The sequence below is a fragment of the Cuculus canorus genome, chromosome 13 (assembly GCF_017976375.1).
Source record: "Cuculus canorus isolate bCucCan1 chromosome 13, bCucCan1.pri, whole genome shotgun sequence".
NCBI classification, from domain to species: domain Eukaryota; kingdom Metazoa; phylum Chordata; class Aves; order Cuculiformes; family Cuculidae; genus Cuculus; species Cuculus canorus.
In genome coordinates this window covers 6485039-6503213 of record NC_071413.1, presented here as the reverse complement: position 1 = coordinate 6503213, position 18175 = coordinate 6485039, and the positions used below count along the sequence as shown (strand labels likewise).

General features: G+C 52.1%; 1 protein-coding gene across 4 annotated transcripts; it reads right to left on the bottom strand.

The window, feature by feature from the left end:
- Positions 1-482: 482 nt before the first annotated feature.
- LOC104061271 (dual specificity protein phosphatase 22-A) lies at positions 483-17626 on the bottom strand. Of its 4 annotated transcripts, none has more exons than XM_009563196.2 (8): positions 17005-17626; positions 16782-16857; positions 15128-15161; positions 14449-14531; positions 12008-12057; positions 8857-8931; positions 8236-8407; positions 483-3742 (listed from the first exon to the last, which is right to left on the bottom strand). In XM_009563196.2, exons 2-8 carry the CDS (start codon positions 16800-16802, stop codon positions 3536-3538), a joined length of 642 nt encoding a protein of 213 aa, XP_009561491.2. In that variant the 5' UTR covers positions 16803-16857; positions 17005-17626; the 3' UTR covers positions 483-3535. The 4 variants fall into 4 exon arrangements, with proteins under 4 accessions (XP_009561491.2, XP_053935115.1, XP_053935117.1 ...); XM_054079140.1 differs by having other exon boundaries at positions 17348-17626; XM_054079142.1 differs by lacking the exons at positions 14449-14531; positions 15128-15161 and having other exon boundaries at positions 17005-17621.
- Positions 17627-18175: the final 549 nt, after the last annotated feature.

The window sequence follows — 18175 nt, the reverse complement described above, 5'->3', positions numbered from 1 at the left end:
AGTCCCAGAACAGTGCCCCCAGTCCCAAGTCCCAGACTGGTCCATCCCCAGACCATTCTCTCCCCAGTCCCAGTTTCAGATCAGTCTTCCCAGTCTCAGACTGGTCCATTCCCAGTCCCACACCAGTGTTCCCAGCCGCAGATCAGCCTCCCCAGACCAGTCCTCTCAGTCCTAGGTTGATTCCCCTAGTCCCAGACTAATCCATCCCCAGGCAGTTACCAGTTTCCTTCTGGATCAACCCCAGATGTGTTGGATCAGTCCTTTCCTCGCTGCCCCCAGTACTGCCCAGTGTCCCCAGCCCAGATGTACCCTACTGGGGCCACTGGTCACCACAGAACATAAAGGACTGTCTGCAGCCTGACTTCAGAGGGATTTTTTTTTGGATTACCAGATTACACACACATTTCTTGGAAGAAAACCATAATTACTCCCATGCTGGTAATACAGAGAAATGAAAAATGTACAGAACTGTGCAGATGGTTTATTAAAAAATAATCATCTGAGGGACGCAACCTTTACTGTTATTTCTAATAAATAACGGCTATAACAGCCCTTGTTTTTAAACACTCGACTGATCCTAATCAGATCCACCCTGGGAAATTTGGGGAGAGCCAAAAATATTTTTTTGCAATCAAATATGGTTAGGAGAGTTATTTCTTTATTCTTACCAAGAAAAAAGTTGAGTTTGGTGGGGAGGTTGCATCACCAATCGCAGTGACACCCGTTTTACCTCCCCGTCCCGGCCAGAGAAACCCCTTCCCAGTAAAAAATATTTTCTTTCATAAAAGTTCTGGCAAACTGAGGATATTTTGAAAGGGTTTCATATAATCAAGCCTCTCCTTGGCTTTGTCCACTCTGGAGCCCAACAAGCTGCAGACTAATCTCAACTCTTCTACCAAAGGGGCGATTCCATCACCTCTGGCTTTGTTTTGGCTCTGTGACTTCATGGCCAGTCTGGAAAGGCAAACTCTCAATTCCCTGGGCTGAGCAGGATCCCAGCAGGAGGAGTATAAAATAAAAACACTCTTAAAGTGGGGTTTTTTTCAGCTGCTCATGGTGCTGGCAGCAGCAGGCTGGAAGGGAGCGAGATGTCCCATAGCCTTGCCAGCGGCTGGCAAGAGAAAGTGCAAAACACTCCCCAGGGCAGGCAGCATAGCTTGGAATTTCATGCAAACTATTTCCCTGTGTGCAAGCAGCACTCTGAGAAGCTCATTCACTCTTCAGCAGAGTCATTTTCCCTGTGCCAGAGGCACTGAGCTTCCGGGAAGGCTGATGTGATGTGGGAGAGCTGAGCAGCGAAGCGTGTCGTGCTCTTCACAATATAGAAATAAGTGAAGATGGGCTGGGTTTTCCCTGCTTCAGGGTTTGCCTTCCAGTGCCCAGGAGGCCTAAAGCCACCAGACGTACCACAGATGTAGAAAAATAAATGTACTGGCCTGGGAGACCTCTCAAATTCAGAGGAAATTAAGCTTAGGACATCCTATTGGGCAATGATTGTTGCTGTGATACCAGGCGTGCTGGTGCAGCTTATGGAATCATAAATACATAGAACGGTTTGGGTTTGAAGGGACATTTAGAGGCCATCCAGTCCAACTCCCCTGCAGTGAGCAGGGACATCTTCAACTCAGTCAGGTTGCTCAAAGCCCCGTCCAGACCAACCTTGAACGTTTCCAGCTATGGGGCAACCTCGGGGCATTTCTTGTGATTGCCCAAATCAGGAGGATTTTTTTTCCAGGGGTAACAGCTACTTTGGTGCCACAGTTCCTTGGTCATGGGAAGGGAAGGGGCATGACCATCCAGGCTGGTGCAGATGATGAGACAGCAGCAATCCACAGAGGTTATTGCACCTACTGTAAATCTAATCTCTGTTTATCACATATCTCTGATGACTTCCTATTAACACCAGAAACCAACTTTCTTTTTTTTTTTCCTGTGCATAAGTTCCATATTTCTGCTTCCTGAAATGATAACAGAGGCACTAAACACAATATCAACCCAGTTTGCTCAACTTCCCTTCAGTCCAATCCATTAACAGCATTTATGGTCCTGGAGCTCATTAATTGTTGGGAGTGCTTTCCCACACTGAGTGTTTTGCAGGCACAAACCGAGGTGTACCTCCATGTAGAATATCAGCCAAATGGACCTCTTCTCAACCTAAAAAGGTAGGGAAAAGCCCCAATATTTTTTATTTCCAGAATCCTATACATAATGGCTAAACATTGAGTACTTAAAACTTTTAATTTTGCTGGTAGTTTTTATCAAGAGAACAGGAAAGAACACAGGCAGAGCAGTTGTATCAGTCCATCCCTCCATTGCCACTGGGAGCACCTCAAATCAAGACCAGCCTTTCTCATGGTTTTAATCACTCTTTTCTTTATTATGAGTTGACTAAGATACTCCCCGGTGCTGTCACACTTGGAGTACCCAGAAATTTTAATTAAGGGATTTCCTAGAAATATTTTAAATGCCTTTTTTTCCTTCTCAGAATGGATTGCAGAACAGATATTTTTGAGAAGCCAGGCAGGGTATTTATAGTAAAAGGTCAAGCTGGTGTCAAATATTTGAACATTTAAATGTAGAAGGGCTGTGTCAATGGGTTGGGACCTGCCTTGTAGGACAGATGAGGGGAAGTCATGGCAAAAAGCAGGCAGGGATACCATGCTTTGGAAACATGTTGTATGAGCTTGGAATAAGAAAGGGACACAGTCACAGTCTTTCAACATTAAAAAGGCAGTTGGAGAGGGAAAGTGCAAAATTGGTCTGCTGGTTGACTGAGTCCAATAGAGCACTTGCCTTCTTTTGCAACCAGGGTCATTCAGATCAGTGGGCAGGGGAAACCCAAAACAACTCCAGTGCCGGGGATGGGGGCAGTGGGTCAGGCAGTCTCCAGCACCACTGGATTTCCCCCCTTCCTGAGGAGATGAGTTAAGAAAATGCCAACAAGACATCTGCCAAGGAAAGTCCAAACATGTCAAGGGGCATCTGCAACCCCGGGAGCAGCTCAGCCTCTGGTCCCTCTCCCCATCCCATAGGGTGACAGCCAGGCTCAGCAGCACACCCACATCCTGGTATCCAAACCTCCCTCCCAGGGACAGCATCACAGGCTGCATCTTCACTGAAAGGCTCCAGCTTCACTGTAAAGCAGAAGACAAAGGTTGCCTCTCCCCATCTCATCCTACCCTGGCTTTCCAAGGTCTGCATTGTCATCCCCACACGGTGACAGAGGAGCACCAGGGTACTATGTTGTTGGAGAGAGGGATGAGGCTTGCTGCTGCCCTGTGTGATGGAAAAGCATCTGTGATCCACTTTGTGTCACTGTCCTCAATTAAATGGCTTGTCCAGAGGTATACACAGCCAGCAGCCAAGAGACAGTCTGCAAGTCCCAACCTCCTCTACACGCACTCCAACCCTTGAGCCCATGGCCAAACACCAGCGCTGGCTGATTGTGCCCTAGACAAGAACCCCTACGGGTACTTGGAACACAAAGAGTGTTCCAAGCCCCAGGGCCTGTGTCTTCCTGCAAACAGCCGGCTGCTTATCTGTTCATCCATCTGCTTCTGTTGATGCCACCTGTGTGGTAAGGGAGTGGGTTGGTGGGAGCTGGAGAGTGGAGCCAGGAGCAATCCCTGCTTCCCAGCTGCTGCTCCTTCTGCCTCTGCTCCTGCTGGGCCAGCAAGCGCTGAAGCTCCTCCTGGTCCTTGAATGGGTTCCTGCCATAGTCGCAGCGGATCCAGGCACGGTACTGCCAGAAAAAATCCAAAAGAGGTTGTCAGGATCACCAGAGGCTGAGACACCCCTATCTTGAGAGTGAAAAGCAGCAAACTGAGCCTGACAACGCCCACTGCATCCCAGGCACAGCCTCAGAGGAGGCCGGGGGATCCCCAGCCCCAGCTAGCAAGCAGATAGGTCCCAGTTGCACAGGAGGTCACACACCACATGACATGACCATATCATAAAAGAGATGTGATGGTTTCCTCCTGACCAAGCGCCCCCCACATCCCCAGCCTGGCACAGATGGAGCTAGAGAGCTGGCAGCATCCTCAGCTTCTCGCGCTGGCTGCAGCTGGGACAGAAGCTTTATTTACTTCTCATTGCCAAGAAGCTGCTGTTCTTCCTTGTGTGCCCAAATTCCTGTAAGAAAAGCTCCCCCTCGCTCTCTCCCTGCTATGGCAGGGCAGGGGCAGGCTGGACTTGCTGCCACAAGCTGCATGGCTTAGTTGCCTCTTGCATGCTGAGGCAGGGTTGTTTGCAGAGCATCTTGCTCTCCACTGGGTGGTTTAGGGTGCCTCTCGTCCTCCCCCTCATCACTGCAGCCAGCTGCAAAGGCTGTTCCAGTGACAGGAGCATGCCAGTGGCTGGGGGCCAGCTGGCAGCAGGCTGAGGTCCGGAGATGTCTGGGAAGGAAGAGACAGTCTGTAGAAATGCTTCCCGCTACTGCTGGGATGAGAAATGGCCAGACAGGCCCAGATTGCAGTGCCTGAGATCATGGGCAGGAATGGGCAGCTCTGCCACGACGCGCAGTGCCAGCTGCCCAGTGCTTGCAGGGAGTGGGCATGACTCCTTTGTCTTCCTAAGAAGCTGGGAACCAGCTGCTGTGGTGAACAGGACTTACTGGGACAAGTGGTAAGAGCACCCACAGAAACACTAAACACCTTGCAAAAAGGAGGGAGAGCACAGAGTCCAGAATGCAAAGCCTGCAGATGCAAAGGATGCAGTGAGAGACTGAGCACCAGAGCCCCAGCACAGGGTAGCACCGGGACAGGTATGGGCTGCAGCCAGGGGAAGCAAAGGGAGAGGGCAGGCAGCCCCCACGAGTTGCCCAGCCTCAGTACTCCCAGGGCAAGATAAGCCTGCAATGGCTTCAGCTTCACAGGGTGCTGTGGCAGCACCTTGTGGCCAGGAGTCACCAAGTTCATGGCAAAGGTGCGGGATACAGGACAGCAGGACAGGCAGCCCAGCCCTGTCCTGCCAGCCGTGCAAGGACCATGAACCTCAGGGTTCATGAGACTGACTGTGGTGGCATCCTCCCCTCCTACAGCCAGGGAAAGTCAGCTCGGGCAGAGGGGATTTCCACTGGGAATGTCTGTATTTCCCGAATCCACTCCCTCGGTTAGCAGGACTCATCACAGCTGCTGCACATTTGCTGCCTGCAAGCAGGAAGACCCCTTGCTTGGGGTGAACTCTGAGAGCCAGACCCAATTTCCTTGCTAGAAGACAATTCCCAGGAAATGAGTCCCAGAGGATTTGGGATAGTATTTGGTACAAGCACCCATACTAGCTGCTCATAAGGAAAACATCCGTCCCATGTAAACCATCTGGAGGAATGAACCTCCATTGGAACACCAGCCTGGCCACCAAGGTTTGGTATCCACCGACTGCCCGGCCTCAGAACTTGCTCCCACCGTACAGCAAAGGAGGGAAGGAGCCAGCAGGAGGCTGGGGAAAATACCCTGCTGCTGCCGCCGCCAGGCGTTTCCTCTTAAACCCAGAGCAAGAAGTGGTTACAGTCCGTTTCCTCCAGCGCTGACCACTAACCCACTGCCATCCTCTCCTGCGCCCAGAGCACCCAGTCCCATCTGGGACAGCACTGAGAGGGGAAAGCAGCCTGAACCATGTGCCAACACCACAGAAGGACCATAGGTCACGGTGGGACTAGTCTGTCACCTGAATGCCCACCTGTGCCCTCTCTCACAACCACACTGTCTCCCCTGTGCTCACTTACTTCCTTTTCTAACCTTACCCATCACTCTGCTGTTGGTCTTGGTCCCTTCCTTCCTTCTTTATCCATCTAGCCCCGATAAGCACCATTTGGCAGCTCAAAACCACAGTTGCACACAAGGCACGCTTCCTGCGGCAAGAGGCTGGCTGGCCGGTCCCCGAGAGCTTCTTCCCCATTTCTACCTTCCAGGGTCCCATCCGAGGTCTCTGCTTTGGATTGAGGAGACTGAGGCACCAAGGGATGCTTATCCACAGCCCTAGGAAGGAGGTCCCCAAGAGAACCAACCTGTTCCTCACATGTTTAACCAAAAAGAAATGAGGTTTTTTACCCTGAGCAGCCTGCTCAGCCCTATCCATGTCTGGTCACAAGAACTTCATCTCCAAATTGCTGCCTGCCAGGATGACAGCTGGGCTAAATGAGGAAATTTAACTTCTTGTCTACCCTTAGCAAGAGCTGAATCTCAGGTCATGACATGTTTGCTCCTACATCCTACCTATATACACAGAAAACCACTCCAAAGCCACAAGAACAAGGTGTGACCTCCTGCAGCCAAGGTAAGCAAGCAAATTGCCACTTGGCATGAAGCAAGGCACAGGATCCATGCAGCTTTGGGTCCTACAGGTGAACATCTACAGCACCCACCACCCCAGGAGACACCCAGCCATCCACCTCAGCTGACCTGCCCTGCTGCCCACAAGGTCCTTCCTTTTGCAAAGGTGAGGGGCAGAGGGGCACATAGGGAGCAGGGCACTGCCAGTTGGGTTCATGCATCCATCCTGGCTCTTCCCCTTCTTCAGCTGCAGCTGTGGGTGAGTAATGCCTGAGCACTCCGCACTCCAGCACTCAGCCTCCTCCCTGGGGCTCTGCTAGCAGCAGTCCGCCTACGTGGACCATCCACAGCTTCACTCCCTGATGCTGTGATCACAGGGAATGTAGGGTGTTCCGAGTAAAAGGCAGCTCTTGCTAAACCCCACAGCTCAGAAAAAACATGTCCAAGAGCCTTTGGCCTTGGCTTTGCCTTCAGCATTTTCAGGAAAATACTTGCAAAGACCCCAGCAAAATTTTGAGGTGATGAAAAACAGCATCTAAGGGAAAGGAAAGAAAGTCCAGCATCTGCTAAGCCCAGCCTGGATTTGGAAGAGCAGGTGGAATAGCTCAGATGTGAGTGAGGAGCACAGCACACCCCACATCACAGTCTGGCCAGAGCATGGGAAGTGCTAGGGAGAGCTGGTCCGGCCAGGGGAAGCCCCACAGGGAATCTCCAGCACCAACAGTGTTTTGTAATCCATTGGACCATGTTCTGCCCTCCTCCGTGGGTGTTTTTGCAAGTCAGTGATAACAGGGTACAGCTACATTCCTCATGTGACAGGGCCTGCCGGCTCCCACCGCCACCCAGGGAAGGGAACTCTGCAGCAGGAAAGGGGTTGACAGTTGGACCAATGTCACATGCTGTCCCTGCCTCTGTCCTGAAGTGAGAGAAATCCCCTCGAGCTGCTTGGTGTGGCCGAAGGGATCGCTGGCTCTCCACTGCCCTTTGCCACGGGGCTGGGGCGATCGCATGATGCTCGTGGCTGCAGTGGATGGCAGGGCTTTGCCTCCAGGGGTGACATCAAGTTTAGGGGAGACACGAGCTGTGAGATGCCTTGCACACATCAAATTGTGGGTGAGTCTTTCTTTGCAGAGGTCTATCTGTGGCCTCCCAGGGCAGTTTTGGATCCCAGCCCTTCACTGTAGAGCCTGGGGCTGGGCAGAGAAGCAGTGTCCAGCGTGGGAAGCTGAAGGACAGCTGGGCAGGTGCTGTCCCTTTAAAGGCTTTTCCCTTTGCATTTCCAGGTCACCTCTGATCTCTGCAACTTATCTCCAAATTAAACACACTGCTGGTGCTCCTAGCTGAGGGCATCCAGCTGGGCTTCAGCACGACTCAGCTTCCACAGCATCCCTGCCTTGCACAGGACAGGACCCCACCCAGTCGGGGCTTCCTAACACCTGTCACTCCATATCATTTTGGGGAGAAAAGAGAATTTCTCCATCAACATTTGTGTCTGCTTGTCAGCTGCCTCTAAAAGCAGAGGACTTACTGTCAGTGGAAGCCCTGCCGGAGCCAAGCATGCCTGGATATCCCAAAGCCACTCACAAGACCCTTTCTTCCCTCTCCTCTCCCCCTTTTCACCCCCAGCTCCCATTGCTCTGCATTCCTAGGAACCAGCCCAGCACGCTTCCAAGAGTCCCCTGGTGGACTTGCTGCTCACGCATCCCTCCCGCTGTAAACTAAACTCTGTAGAAAAACACAGGGGGTTTAAAGAGCTTTTTTAAGGGCTTCCACATAAAGTCCAGGCACTTCATTTTTATATTTTCCTTTTTTTTTTTCTGCATGCAAAACCCAAAATACCCAGGTAATAAATAGCACACACAAAGGCCAGCTCGAGCAAACAGCTGGGGAGCTGCATGCAAAAGAGCTGTGCATGTTTGCAAACTCCGCAGACACCTATATAAGAGGACGTCGAAGCAGGACATACCTCCTGCAGCAAGGTTGCCTCATACTCCTGCAGCTGTTGCTGGAAGCCAAAGTTGGGGCTGACATAGGACCGTACAGCCTTGGTGGCAGCCAAGCAGGTCTCCCAGCTGAGCTCAGTCACTGTCATGAGGTAAGCCACCAGGATGGTAGTGCTGCGGGAGACTCCAGCCAGGCTGGGACGGTGCGAGGGAGCAGCATCAGAGAGAGGTATTCCCAGGATGGAAGTTGGTGTGGAGCCACAGCAAGAGAGACCCATTAAATGCATCTTCACATGGATACCCTCCTCTCTCTAGGATGCTAGCAGGGTTTCCTGGCCATGGATTGGGTGGGGGTAAGGAGCTGTATGGACTGTATGGACAGACGGCTTCTCCCTGTCCCCTCCACTAGCCTGTCCCACTTCTTTGGATATCCCGATTTGAGTGCACAGACCATCCATCCCCATAGGTCTCGGCAGTGGAAACCTTTCCCTGTTGCCCTCCTGCTTCTCCTTGCCTTCTCCTCTTTTTCCTCCCCACCTCAAGTGACATTTGATGTCAAGGACGCTTTCTGGGTGGGAGCCCATTCCCACCGCCCAGAGGACCATTGTGAACCAGGGACACGAGGCAGTGACAGCAGCTCTCACCAATGGACAAGGCAGCCTCCCCCACCGAGCCGGCATTCATGGATGAACTTGATGCACTCCTTAAAATGCTGCAGCCTGTAAGGAGAGAGGCAGGGAGGTGAAGCCAGAAGAGTTGCCCACCACTGCAAGGCACCTAACCACAGGAGCAGCATCAGTTACGGACCTCCCTGGGACTTCCCACTGTTCTGGAGACACCACAGTAGGAGAGAAGCAGAGATCTTTCCTCTGTTAGGTGAAGGCAGAGAGACTGATCTTCATCTACCAGGAAGGAAATTACCTGGGAGACTTTCCAGGGGGTTTCCTGATTCAGAAGACATTAGGATGGAAGCAGGGTGATGCCATCAACTAAACCAGCCTGGGGAGAACCCAGGCATGAGACAGCCTCCAGGAGCAAGGGTCATCCATCCCCATGTCCCCATGTCGGAGATTGTCTTGAGCGATCAGCTTACCCCAAATTCCCAAGCAATGCCAAAACCGCCGGTTCCCTCCAAATGAAAGATACCAATGGGAAAGAAGGCAGGGAGAGATGGCTCCCAAGTTGGTCTTTGCCTGCAGGTCCCAAAATGGTGCTCCCTCCTCATCCAAGGCAGCCCTTCCAGGCCCTTACCGACTGAGGGAGGGCAGGAAGAGGTGCCAGTGACAACATAAGCTTATCCCCAAGTAGCTGCCTGCATTCCTGAAAGCATAACCAGCAACTGCCAGCCGGGCAGAGGAAGCACATTAACCCTAACCAGGGAGTTCCACAGCAAAACAGGGCAGGTCAGATGCCAAGTGTTACGGTGCTTCTCTCCTTCTGACCTGCATGGCTCAGCAATATGAGCAGCACCCATCTTTTTTAAAGACACAGAGATCCAGTAAACAGGATAAATAATTCCGTATATATTGATGAGAAAGAGCAGGCTCCAACGAGACACGCCCCTTCCTCTCATCACTGCAAGGGATACTGGAAGCCACTGCTGATCCCTTCCAAAGACAGCAGGTACCTCAACAGCCCATGCTAAGCCAGGTATTCAGCTCCTCAGCGTGTGTTTCCAAGAAATACTACTCATCCCTGCTCGCTCTTGCAGCCGTACTGAGCCATAGGCAGCTTTGAGACAGAAAACCCGGTTCTGGGTAAATTGGGATGCTGGTAGACTCCACAACCTGACTGCCCAGCACACAGTCCCAGCTTTTTAGGGAGGAGAAGAGGGCCTCTTTGGCACAGGCAAGTCAGAGCCCAGCAGTGAGTGTGGAAGCCAGCAGTGTCTCTGTCCCGGCGCCGGTGCCAGACTTCCTTTGCCTCCGCGTGATAGAGTGGGCGTGCGCCTGCACAGCCTTCCTGATTTCTCAGAAGCCAAGAAATAAGCTACTGCAGAATTATTCCACCCATGGCCCTCACTAACATCTTGCTCCCAGTGCATCCTTCCCTGAGAGCCCTCTAGGGTTCGGAGGCAAAACCTCCCTCATCCCTGTCAGCCCTTGCAAAGGGATGCTGTTCCCCCTGCCCTGGGAGGCAGATCAAAGGGGATGCTGTTCTTCCCCCTTCCCTGGTAGGACAGGGCTCAGGCGCCTTCTAAGAAACCAATCAAGGACATATTGAAAAATAGCAGGGTGTTCTGCTGCCCAAGAAGAGGAGAGATGGAGGAATCTCTGAAGCTATGATCATACTAATATTGAGTCTATCAGCCCTGGAAGGAGATGTCAGTCCATCGCTGCTCATGGCCTACAAATGTACCTCCTCCTCAACCACCATAACAAATGGAGCATTGCCTTTTGGGAGAACATTTCTCTGCCTAAAGCTTGTCCAGAGGGATTCCTCCTCATCCTACTCATCTTCACAGGACAGACGGCATCCGCCAAAGCCTATACATGTCACCTGCACAGGTCCAAGCTCTTCACATCCAAGTCTTCCACTTCAGCCTCTTCGCTAGGACCAGCAGGGTCCTAGCCAAGCTGTCAAAGTCTTGATGCTCTTGCCTCCAACTCCCTTGGCATGCCTGCCACCAGCCTCCAGCCCACTTTGTGCACACAGCATTGCTTTCCCAACACATCCCAAAGGGAAGCAGGTGAGCATTTTGGCCAATCCATCCATCCTCACCCATTCCACAGGGTTTTTTTCCCCCCCCAAAGCAGCCAGCCAGAGGAAAGTTCTCTCTGTGATTTTCCAGCCTCCAGGCGTGGGATCAAGGCATGGAGTCTGGTAATGCTGAGAGCCACTGAGGTCCTGAGTCACAAGCATCTCCACTTCAGGACATGAAGTTCACCAGGATTGTGAAATTCAAGGCATAAACTGACAAGCAGAAAATAGTTCCTTGAATAAGTGTTCCTTCCGGCAGCCAGACTTATCTTCTTTTTTTTTTCCTTTTTTTTTTTTTTTTCCTTCTGGTAGACATGCCACAAATGCAAAGAAATGAGGGAAGAGAAAAAAATAACAACCAAAAAACTGTGTTCTTGCTGAGGCAAGGCTTTCTTGTAAAGCTTCTCTTTCCGCTCAGTGTGAACATGAGCAAGCAGAATCGAACCCGCTAGGCACGGCTGCTCACCAGAATGCAGGAAAACCAGCACCTCCACAAACAGCCTTTGCTCCAGTCACTGCACATGAAGTTTCGATCCTTTTAAGGGTTTGATTGGTGAGAAAAAAAACCCCAAGTCCCCCATTTTCTGGTTGTAGTGGAAGGTTTATGGATGCCCGGTGCCCAAACCAGCAGCGAGCCCATCACACCCCATTCCGTGAAAGCCTGGGGCTTCCCAGCAGCATCTCTCACCTGTTTCATCTCAAGAACATCATTAAAAGGCTCATCAGTATCTATGCTTTGGGGGAACGAAGAACATTAATTTTAATAAACGTTTCTCTTTCCAAGGAAAATATCTGGAAGAATGACACCAATCATTGGCTTTCTAACACTCCAATTTTCAACCCTGCCCAGTAGAATAATTCTGAAATTTAATGGAAAAATACTAACGGCAAAACACACACAGAAACAGATTTTTAAGCCTGGCAAACGCTTCTTAGTGCCTGAAAATGAACTGCAGCTTTTGTCAAGCTCAGCAATGATACCAAGTTATGGCAGCACAAATGAACTGAACCTTCATCCTGCAGAATTTGAACATTGATTGACTAATAACCACCAAAATACAGCTCCGGGAGGCAAAAGGATGGCAAATGACTTACAGGTTTTGACTGGATGAATCCGAGGCTGAGATACAGAGATAGGTCATCTCCTGCAATACAAAGATGGTTGCATTTGTAAGATACCTTCCAGAAACACAAAATGCCCCACTTCTCTCTTTTTCCTTTCCCAATTTCACCCTTAGGTGAGGGGAAAGCAGCAGTCTGCTTTCAGGTGCCATCGCCCCGCTCTCCACGGGTAGAGAGAACCATGACAGGTTGCATCCATCCCACCCCTAGCTATTGCTCCCTCGTTTCAACCCAGAGGAGAGGCCAGGCTGTGGGGAACAGCTACAATGCTCAGGAGCCCCCCAAAACTGAGCTACCCCTTTCCTGGGGCCTCTGACAGTGAGCCCGGTCAGGAAGACGTGTGCAAACACGTACTGATGAAGTCACTCTCATCAATGAGTTATTTCCTCTTGGTCCTTTTAATACACAATAAATCATCCTGCCGCATGTTGGCGTAGGTCAGATTACTTTCCTTTCTTTAAAACATAGCTTCCTCGATCCTCCCTGTTCTAAGCTAAAATTAGATTCGTTTCATCTGACAGATTGGTTTTTTTCTTAGCAAAATGTGTGGAAATCCTGCCAGCCAGAGCTGAAACAGCCACGCATCAGGAATTGCCCTATCTCTATCAGTTTCTTGTGGCATCACTGCCGAAAGGACACCCCCGAGCTGACGCAGCTCAACCCCATGGGCCACCGCTGCTTCCCTCCAGTCCAGGGCGAATTGGGAGAACGGGAAAAGCCAATTCTTTAAGGGGACAAGATGCAAAGCGGGACAAACACGGGCATACTTCAGTGCTGGAAAGACCCACGTTGCAAGGATGAGTGCAGGTGGGCTTTCCCATGCATCTCCTCTCCATCCCATCCATCCCCTCCAGCCCCATCATCCTGTAGTTTCTCCTATGACAGAGAGCCACAGCCATGTGCCACTTGCCAGCCTGCTGCTCCCCACACAGAGAAGCTTCCAGACAGGCTGGAACCAGGGGGAAAAACAGAGCCAGTGGGTTCTTCATCCACACTCCCTGCCAAACCACAGCTCCCTGGCACACGGGAACCCAATGGGTGGAAGGGGACCGCGCACCAGGCAAGGACATGGGGACCAGCAAGCAAATGCCAGCAGGTTTTCTGGGGTGAGCTGTGATGAGCTGCAGCTTCCCAAAACCTGGCTGTGCCCTGCCATGCCCAGCACCGATCCTGACCTCCCTGCAGTGAGGAGGGCCTCCATTCCAGCGAATCCACCATGCCAGCTGGCAAAGCAGCCAATGTGATGCCACTCCTCCCCAAATCCTGACTCTCAACCCACTCCTGGACTAACTGCTGGGCTCCCAGTGGCTTCCCCTTCCCTGTGGGGCTGGGTACCCCCATTCCACCTCGTGTTGCTGGGCCACGCATGGGAACGGTGCTGGGGTTTGCGGTTCCTGACCCAGGGCTGTGATTGACACATTGCTCAACCCACCATGCCTTTCCGGTTCCCCTTTCCGTGTTGTAAGCTCACCATGCGGTTTGCTACCCGTCTGGCAATGCCCCGAGCCCTGTCAGCCCCAGCTGCTGCCCCTTTTCCAGCCACGAGCCGCCTCTCTGCACCAATTTTATGGACCCCCCTTCCTTCTCTCTCTCCCCCCTCCACAGTACTCAATGCCTTAGTGGAGAAAAGGCTTGAGCTGGTGTTTTACTGGGGCTCCCTGCTTGTCATGGCCCCCAAGGACAAAGGGTCCAAGCAGTCCTCTTCACCTTCGGCAGCACCCCGGGATTAGGGAGCTGGCTGTGGGTCTTAAAACGGGGATGAACTGCAAGTTGCATCTGGTCATTGACTGCAATATGAGCAGTACGGCAACCAAGATAGAGCTTTTGGGGAGCTTTGGATCTCTGGAAGATGTAGAGGACTTCAGACATCTTCACATGCACAGGGCTGCTCCTCCTGCTGCAGGCTCCACCAAGGAGCAGGTCTGCACAGGCAGGATTCGTGCATGCAAGATCTGGCACCTGTAGCATCAACCCAGGAGGTAGCACCCTCCTGCCTCAGTTTCCCTTATCCGCAGCCCGACAGGTCCAGAACGCTCTTTGTCTGATAGACAAGGGTGCGGGATGCGGGCAGGCAGAGCTGGGGGTGCTCAGCACCCCTTGTCCTGGAGCAGGAGGGGATGCTCTGCACCCTGCCTTGCCCTGGATGCTGCTGTTCGTGGGGCACCGCCGCCCTCTCGCGGTTCTCCCCGTGGCAGCAGCAGCACCTAAAAACCACCGAGGGGTGGCCGTGCTCCCCCAAAGCACCCCGCTTCCCTCTGGCCCCAAAGCCAACACTGAGTCCCTTCGGCTGCAATTCCACATTGCACAGTGCGAATCCAGCATCGCCGCTCCCTGCTCTGCCCCACGCCAGGATGGCTCATCCGCACCTTCCCAGCCCCCCGCTCTCCCCCAGGATCCCCCAACCCAGCACTCACCTCCAGCACCGGTTTGGCACTGTTGTGGACAGAGAGGATGTGCGTCACCCCATTTCTCAGGAGGTTTTCCCTGTCCTCAGAGTCTGGAAGCAGGAGTGACACATGAGTCGCGTGCCCTCCTGGACCAAACGCCTACCAGCAACCCCCACCCATCACCCCGCGACCCTCATATCAGCCCCTTCCCACTGCCCTATGATGCTGGAAGGGAAACCAGGCATGGCGATGCACCTCCTTCGAAGCAAAACCCTGCTCAGATGCAATGGATATTCAGCAGGGTCCCACAAAATTAGAAATTATACTGCTTATTTGGAAAAGGCTGTGGTGTCCATGGTGTTGGGTGAATTCCAAGCTTCAGCGAGTGCTTCTCAAGGCGCTCAAGAGGCCCCAGCGAGAAAGCCAAGCGTTGGCCTACTGTAAATATTGCCTCAGCAAACACAGGGGAGTTTTCCAGCCATGCCAAGAGTTTCCCGGTGCTTCACCATGGCTGGAAACCGCAGCTCTGCACGGATGTTGGCCTAGAGCTGCATGGGGGAACTTGCAAGCAAGACAGAGCTTTTGGGGGACTTTGGATCTCTGGAAGATGCTGAGGTCCCCAGCTGGGAGCAGGCACAGGGAGCCCCCAAGGAGCTGCCGGGGGTTCCCGCAAGAAGGCAGAGGTGGAGCGGGACAAGGCACTCACCACGGATATTCCCGAGGTAGAGCCCTTTGACAACCTGGGAGGTGACAAAAAAAGAGAGAGATTTCAGATGGAACTGGGCACAACGTGCATTCAACAAGGTGGAAGCAACAAGGGCCATGCGTGGTACCAGCAGGACCAGGGATGGAAACTCCCCAGGCAGCAATAAACCGGGCACCTAATCCATGAATCATCTTCATTAACCAACACCAAATGCTGAGCTCAACCCATCGAGCCATCAGCCCAAACCCCTCCAAGAGCAGAGAGCTCAGGGAAATCTCAGCACATAAATGGATGGGGTTTGCATTTAGTCTCACTGGGCGCTGGATTGGGGGTGCATTACCCGGACAGCTCAGCCCATCCCAGCCTCCTCCTTCAAGGTCGGGCTCCAGAAGGGACACCCCACCGCCCTGGCCGATGGGGACAGGCCAGCTTGCTCAGGCTCATTTTTCATTTGCTGTTCTATAGCAACCGCCTCTTGCAAATAGTTCCAAAGGTTGCCTCTGCCAGCTGGGAATAGATGGGCAAAGACACAGGCTATTTATAATACTTTTCTGTCGAGGATGTTGCAGTAAGTTCCATGGAGTATGCAAATTTTGTCCCCAGCACACTGTTGGGACACTACAAAGGAGAAAAAGTGGCAGCTCAGAGTGTTTACAGGGTGTAAGAGCCCAGCAGAGCTGTTTCCAGAGAAAGGAAGAGCTCGTTCTTAATCGGACCTATTTGCACCCGCTTAAAAGAAGATACCTGGTTTGAGAGCTCACAGAAAAGGCATTCAACAGCTCCAGATAAACATGCAGCCCATCTCTCCCATTCAGCTGAACCCCAGCCCACTCCTGGGATGCAAACACCTGGATCCAGCAAACATTTGCGCCCAGCACAGCACGAGGTATTACCACTAAAAGGACAATGCTGAACCCTGTGTCTCATCAAGTTAAAGCTTCGCCCTGCAGCACAAATGCATCTGCACCAATGCAGCCCCCCGCAAAGGCAGCCCAGGCTCTCTGAGAGGGTTTGGTGGCACCAGGGAGGCTGTAAAAGCCACTTCGCAGGTCAGGCTGCATCCACAGGGGTTGAAACCACAGTGTTAAATCATACCAGAGCTGTGCAGAGAGTTAGCCCTGATTTGGCCCCTCCGTTGTTGTTCCAGAGTCTAATTTTAACCTGGGTAATGCACATACCAAATGCTTATTTAAGGATGCAAACAGCAATCAATCCCCTCTGCCAGCCCTGGAGCTCAGCTGAGAAACAAACAGTGGTAAAAGCTCTCTTCCCGCTTTGCAGAGTATGACTGCCAGGCATAGACATGTCCTGGGGTTTGCAAGGGGAGAAAATTTTCCTGCAGAGACCCCCATCAGACTGTGGATTTTAATGCCATGGCCTTACTGCCCAAGGGACAGCATTTAAAGCCAGCTGCCACTTTTCTAACCCCCACAGAAAGTTCATCACCTCAGATATAAACTCAGCAACGACTGTTTGCTTTCTTAATTCCCCTTCTTAAGTACCTGAAGTTTCAAAGGAGAACGAAAAAGGGAAGATGCAAATGGCTGTAGTTAGGGCATTACAGTGATCTGGGAATGAGCATCCCCCTGGGCTGCAGGAGGAAGATCCTGCCCAAGGAGAACACGCTGGGCAGCACCCCGCTGCCCCCCAGTACCTTGCTCATTCCAGTCCCCATGGTATTTCTCTCCCCAGGATCAGGAATCAGGTGGCTTCTCAGCGTCCAAGGCTACCTGCAAATAAACACTCAAAAATCCCAGAGAGGATGGTGAGATCTGCCCCCCTCCCTCCCCCCTCCTCCAACAACGCATCTCTTGACAAGAGAAGGACATCTACCAGGAGGGGAGTATGCAGAGCCCCAGCAAACTCAACTCACTTACCAGCTGCAGGCTGCTCCAGCAGGACTCTGCTGTTGCACTGGTGGGTGAAAGGGACAGAGGAGAGTGGCTGATTCTGGCAGGGGAGGATGAAATAAGGATCCAGGGCTATGGTGAGGCTCAGGTTTCTCTCCTGGGCTCCAGGAGCTTTAGCAGCCTTCTGAGGAGCACGAAGAGGAGGATGTTCCCACGAGGAGTGACTCATTGGTCCCAGCAATGCTCACCAGACTTCATTTTGGGATGATATGGGCTGCTACAAGCCCTGCACTCAGCAGATTTCGCTCTCGTTCATGTTAATTCACCCCAGCCACAGGAATGAGAGCAGAACTCAGAGTAAGGCACTTACCTCAAAAGCCAGAACACGGTAGGAGCAATGTGCAGCCAATGGAGCACTGTGCATTAGCCCTTCTCCCTCTCCATCCGGGAAGCAAGAGGAGAGGAGCTGTAAAGCAGTGCTGCTATTCCAGCACATCCTTCAACACATCCATTTTCAAAGCAGATGAGCCTAGCAGCTCGCCAGCCCCCTCCCAGATCAGCACTATCAGCCTGCTAGAGACACAAACTCTATGAAGGGCAGAGAAAAGCAAACTGCATGCATAGTGAAAACCCTGCAGCCATCATCAATCTGCAATTCTGTCATCCTCGTAACATCCTTTGCAGCACCCTAGAGACAAACGCTGCATCTAAAGGATCTTTCAGATGTAGGAAGGGGAAGCTTATCATTTAGCTCCCACTAAATCATCTTGCCTTGAAAACCTTCACTGGATTCCTCTGACTGGAAGGGACAGGCTAAGCCACGAATCAGAATTTGTTCAGACCACTGCATTTAATGAAAGCTCCAAGATCCTCCTACCAAAGGCAGCATTTCTTCCCCTCCCACAGCTGTACTCATCCCCTCCAAACACCACCACCTCACGCAAGAGGCAAGGCATAAAACACATTCGGGGTTTCACCTAAACCTATTCTTGGCTGAAATTAACACAGTAGTTCTCTCTTCTTCACTTCAACCTGTGCAGGATATGGGTGTAAAGTCTGCAGCCTGCCTGTGCGGTTAAGATGAACGAATTCCCTTCCCAAGGAGGAGAGACAGATGGAGCAGCATTGATCCCCGCTGTACAACCTGCTTGGTTTGACTCGCACCGCTGCCTTTTGGAGCGCTGACATGCTATTTCTG

Bases quoted from the DNA above. Each gene is read 5' to 3' on its own strand.
- LOC104061271 (XM_009563196.2), bottom strand. From the start codon at position 16,802: ATGGGGACTGGAATGAGCAAG. The intron at 15,162-16,781 runs GTACTGGGGGGC...GTCACCTCCCAG, and splicing joins TGGGGACTGGAATGAGCAAG to GTTGTCAAAGGGCTCTACCT. The intron at 8,408-8,856 runs GTGAGAGCTGCT...GCACCGTCCCAG, and splicing joins GGAGGCTGCCTTGTCCATTG to CCTGGCTGGAGTCTCCCGCA.